The 4,883-nt window shown below is 52.0% G+C and overlaps 1 protein-coding gene across 1 annotated transcript; it reads right to left on the reverse strand.

The window, feature by feature from the left end:
* Nucleotides 1–1,071: 1,071 nt before the first annotated feature.
* Nucleotides 1,072–4,305, reverse strand: LOC132591863 (ATP-binding cassette sub-family A member 2-like). The gene is made up of 2 exons (XM_060272282.1): nucleotides 4,064–4,305; nucleotides 1,072–1,460 (listed from the first exon to the last, which is right to left on the reverse strand). Exons 1-2 carry the CDS (start codon nucleotides 4,190–4,192, stop codon nucleotides 1,305–1,307), a joined length of 285 nt encoding a protein of 94 aa, XP_060128265.1. The 5' UTR covers nucleotides 4,193–4,305; the 3' UTR covers nucleotides 1,072–1,304.
* Between the last annotated feature and the right edge of the window lie 578 nt (nucleotides 4,306–4,883).

A 4,883-nucleotide genomic window follows, 5' to 3' on the forward strand; every position in this document is an offset into this window, starting at 1 on the left:
TTGCACCATTCAATCGGACCAAAGCAAGTCCATCTTGCCTCCCACTGTGGCCAACCGGATGCCCCAATGGGAAGCCTGGGAGCAAGGCAGGAAGGCAATTCCCCTAGCATGCTCCCAATATCTGGTTCTCTAAGGTAGACTGCCTCTCAACATGGTAGTGCCACCAAAGCAGAGGGAACAGGCATAACCCCCCACCCTCCCTCTTTATGAAGATCATTCTGGGTGCCTACAAGGACAATGCAAGGCCCCAGTTTTCATAGAATCCTAGAATCCTAGAGTTGGAAGAGACCCCAAGGGCCATCCAGTCCACCACCCTGCCGAGCAGGAAACACCAGCAAAGCATTCTTGACATATGGCTGTCAAGCCTCTGCTTAAAGACCTCCAAAGAAGGAGACTCCGCCACACTCCTTGGCAGCAAACTCCACTGCCGAACAGCTCTTACTGTCAGGAAGTTCTTCCTAATAATAGAATCATAGAATCCTAGAGTTGGAAGAGACCACAAGGGCCATCCAGTCCAACCCCCTGCCAAGCAGGAAACACCATCAAAGCATTCTTGACATATGCCTGTCAAGCCTCTGCTTAAAGACCTCCAAAGGAGGAGACTCCACCACACTCCTTGGCAGCAAATCCCACTGCCGAACAGCTCTGACTGTCAGGAAGTTCTTCCTAATATTTAGGTGGAATCTTCTTTCTTGAAGTTTGAATCCATTGCTCCGTGTCCGCTTCTCTGGAGCAGCAGAAAACAATATTTCTCCCTCCTCCATATGACATCCTTTCCTATATTTGAACATGGCTATCATATCACCCCTTCACCTTCTCTGATCCAGGCTAAACATACCCGGCTCCCTAAGCCGTTCCTCATAAGGCATCGTTTCCAGGCCTTTGACCATTCCAGGCCGTTTCCAAGACTTACCAGGTGAATCGCCAGCTGTAATAAGAGACTTTTCAGTGGTGGCCCCAGAGCAGCGAACTCTTCCCCTTTGGGGATGCAGCAGGTCTCATTCCTTGTCATGTTCCAGAGGGCTTTGAAGCCCACTTTCAGTCTTCCAAGCCCACTTAAACATGGCAAGGGATGAGACCAGCCGCATCCCCAAAAGGGGCAGAGTTCCACTGCTCTGGGGCCAGCACTGAAAAGTCTCTTACTACAGCTGGCAATTCACCTGGTAACACGGCAAGGGATGAGGTGGAAAATATTCCCTGCATAATTTGCTACTTCAACCCTCTTTGCTATGGCCAGCTGCTGTTCCCAGCAGTTGGTAGCAAATTCCTTGGCAGCAAATTCCACTGCCGAACAGCTCTGACTGTCAGGAAGTTCTGGCTGTTTTGCTGTTTGCGCCAACGTACCCGTAAAGCAGGAAGAGCGAGAGCACAGCTGGGAAGTTGGTGGGCGAGGTGTACGCCGGCAGGTCAAACACAAAGAGGATGATAATGCAGCAGGTTGCCGGGACCAGGTAATTCAACTGCAGGAGGGAAGGAAAGGTGAGGAAAGCGTGAGAACAGAGCGTCTCTAGAAGGCGAGGCTTTGCGTCCCCACCTGCTATTCGATCCTGCATCTTCGGACATGAAAACAGCAGGCAGAAAGCGGAAGGACTCTGAGTGAGAGTCACGGAAGTGAAGATTTCCCAGGGTGAGAGGCCGGGAGGGTCTCTCATTTTCTGCCGGCTGCCCAGAACCAAGACTTACTTTTGCATAGACAGAAGATTATGTATTTGTGCAACTGTCTTTGTATTTTAGATCCCTTAATTTTGATGCTGCTGCTTTTGAAGAGAATCTGTATTTCGCCATACATTTCCGACTGCTATAAATTGTGTTTATATAATTGCCCTGCGTTTTATGTCGCGCAGATATGATGTGGCAACATTTGTGTTGCATTTTATAAACTGGCCTCTGGCCTTCTGACAAAGGGCAGCATACAAACTAAATAATAATAATAATAATAATAATAATAATAATAATAATAATAATTTATTATTTATACCCCGCCCATCTGGCCGGGTTCCCCCAGCCACTCTGGGCGGCTTCCGACAAAACACTAAAATACAGAAATCCATCAGACATTAAAAGCTTCCCTAAACAGGGCTGCCTTGAGATGCCGTCTAAAGCATAGCTGCCAAGTAGCCCGTTTTCCCCGGGAAACCCCCGTTTTTACTTACCTTCTAAAGGTCTGGTAATTGGGTTGTTCTCTTTGACCTCTAGTGGGAGGGCGTTCCACAGGGTGGGTGCCACCACCGAGAAGGCCCTCTGCCTGGTTCCCTGCAACTTGGCATCTCGCAACGAGGGAACCGCCAGAAGGCCCTCGGCGCTGGACCTCAGTGTCCGGGCAGAATGATGGGGAAGGAGACGCTCCTTCAGGTATACCAGACCGAGGCCGTTTAGGGCTTTAAAGGTCAGCGCCAACACTTTGAATTGTGCTCGGAAACGTACTGGGAGCCAATGTAGGTCTTTCAGGACCGGTGTTATGTGGTCTCGGCGGCCGCTCCCAGTCACCAGTCTAGCTGCCGCATTCTGGATTAGTTGTAGTTTCCGGGTCACCTTCAAAGGTAGCCCCACGTAGAGCGCATTGCAGTAGTCCAAGCGAGAGATAACTAGAGCATGCACCACTCTGGAGAGACAGTCCGCAGGCAGGTAGGGTCTCATCCTGCGTCCCAGATGGAGCTGCCCTGGACACAGAATGGGCCTGTGCCTCCATGGACAGCTGTGAGTCTAAAATGACTCCCAGGCTGCGCACCTGGTCTTTCAGGGGCACAGTTACCCTATTCAGGACCAGGGAGTCCTCCGCACCCGCCTGCCTCCTGTCCCCCACAAACAGTCCTTCTGTCTTGTCGGGATTCAACCTCAATCTGTTAGCCGCCATCCATCCTCCAACCGCCTAATAACTAGATTAGTCTGAATCTATAACTATAACAACATTAGTCTGAATCACAGCAACTCTTCAAGACATACCAGGGGAAGGCTTCCCCCAAGCTGGCTACACAAGAATCCTCTCCATTGGCTCTGCTGGGAGAGGCCAGCTCCTCTCCCCTGACTTGCCGCCTGGGGGCAGCCGCTCCGTCAGGCTCCCTCGGCAGGAGTGATGGGAGACAGAAGTCTCGTTTCATCAGCTTTGTGAAAAGCCCAGCTCTGCCAGACAGCCTCTGCCCTAACCTTCCAAGTCCCGGACTGCAGAATCCGGGACCGGCAGCCGTGCGACACCGGAAGCGGCGTCGACTTCGCTTCGCCCTTCTATGGGCACCGAAAATGGCCGCCGGCGGCTTCAAAAGGAGCTTCTACACAGGACCGGAAGTGCGCCGACGCGACTTCCGGCGCCGGCCATTTTTTGTGCCCATAGATGGGCGGGGCGATGCCGGAAGTCGTGTCTATGCACTCCCGGTCATGCGTAGAAGCTACTTTTGAAGCCGCCAGCGGCCATTTTTGGTGCCCATAGAAGGGCAAATCAGGGGGAAAAAAATAATGGCCGCCGGCAGGAGAAAATAACGGAGAAAAACGGGAGACAAAGTGATACGGGGGACCGCCGGGAAAAGGTAAGTAAAAACGGGGGTTTCCCGGGGAAAACGGGGTAGTTGACAGCTATGAGTTAGGGGGTCGCAGTGGAAGCAATTTTTTTCCTTTCCGATTTGCCCTTCTATGGGCACCAAAAATGGCCGCCGGCAGGAGAAAATAACGGAGAAAAACGGGAGACAAAGTGATATGGGGGACCGCCGGGGAAAGGTAAGTAAAAACGGGGGTTTCCCGGGGAAAACGGGGTACTTGGCACCTATGCCTCTGCCCCTGAACTGGGCCAGCTGGTCATTATAAGAACAACTGTTGCAGAATTCGTGCCTGAGCTCGATTCCCCCCTCCCTTCTCTCCCTGCCCCTTTCCCCTTGCGCGTTGCGCTTCCCCTGCTTTTTAAGATTGTAAGCCTGCAGGGGCAGGGACTTTCTTGTTTCAACGGATTGTATGTAAGCTTTATGGCTGAAGAGCAGAGTAGAAATGCTACAAACAAACAAACAAACAACACAAACTGCTTTTCTGGATCAGATTTTTTAAAAAATAATAATGAAAAAAAGCTTTGTGAAGATACCATGTCCCAGACGTAATTGGCCAGCCAGTAGATCACTGGGTCGCAGCCGCTCACAAACTGGAGGTGCTTGGCTTTGGTGGACTTCTCTGCTACCAGGAAGACCACGAAGCTGGCCGGCACAAAGGACATGGCCACAATGATGAAGATGGCGATGACCACGTCGGTGCCCTGGAGGCTGCGGGTTGGTCAGGGAAAGGAGGAGAAAGACACGAGGCGATAAATCCAGGCACCATTAGGCAATCTGCTATAGCAGGGTGTGAGGGGCAAGGGGTATCGCGAAGCCCCTCCCCTCCTGAGTTCCAGCCCAGCCCAGAGCACGACTGAGAGCAGGGAGAGCTCCAGCTCCAGTGGGGAAACAGGAAGTGGGATCCAAGGCTCTGGCAGGGTAGAAGAGCCAGCGTCCCAGGTGGGACAGGAAGGAGGAAAGAGGGGGGGGCAGACCCATCCCCCAACTCCGGAACTTCGCAGAAAGCGTCGGGGGAAGAGGATGGGGCTCCCCAAGTTGTTATGCTGGCGCAAGACACGCCAAAAGCCATTCGGAGGTTCTGATGAAAGCTGAAAAGATGTGTCTCTGTAAATAGCTCTACCTTTAGCACTGTAAATACGCAGCACCAATAAAAAGATAAAATGCAGAGCGGTGGAGAGTCGTTACTCTGAAGTAGTCCCATCCGACCACTGTGACAGTAGGAGTCTAGGAAACGATGTTCTAAGTCTGCCATGAAGATGTTGGCATACTGTGGGGCGATGCGGGTGCCCATGGCTGTGCCGCTGATCTGGAGGAACAGGTCATCACCAAATTTGAAGTGGTTGTGGGTAAGGA

Source organism: Zootoca vivipara, chromosome 3, assembly GCF_963506605.1.
Source record: "Zootoca vivipara chromosome 3, rZooViv1.1, whole genome shotgun sequence".
Classification (NCBI taxonomy): domain Eukaryota; kingdom Metazoa; phylum Chordata; class Lepidosauria; order Squamata; family Lacertidae; genus Zootoca; species Zootoca vivipara.

Coding starts and splice junctions, on each gene's coding strand:
- LOC132591863 (XM_060272282.1), bottom strand. CDS start 4,192: ATGTCCTTTGTGCCGGCCAGCTTCGTGGTCTTCCTGGTAGCAGAGAAG. Junction 1,461..4,063: donor CCAATTACGTCTGGGACATG/GTATCTTCACAA, acceptor TCCCTCCTGCAG/TTGAATTACCTGGTCCCGGC.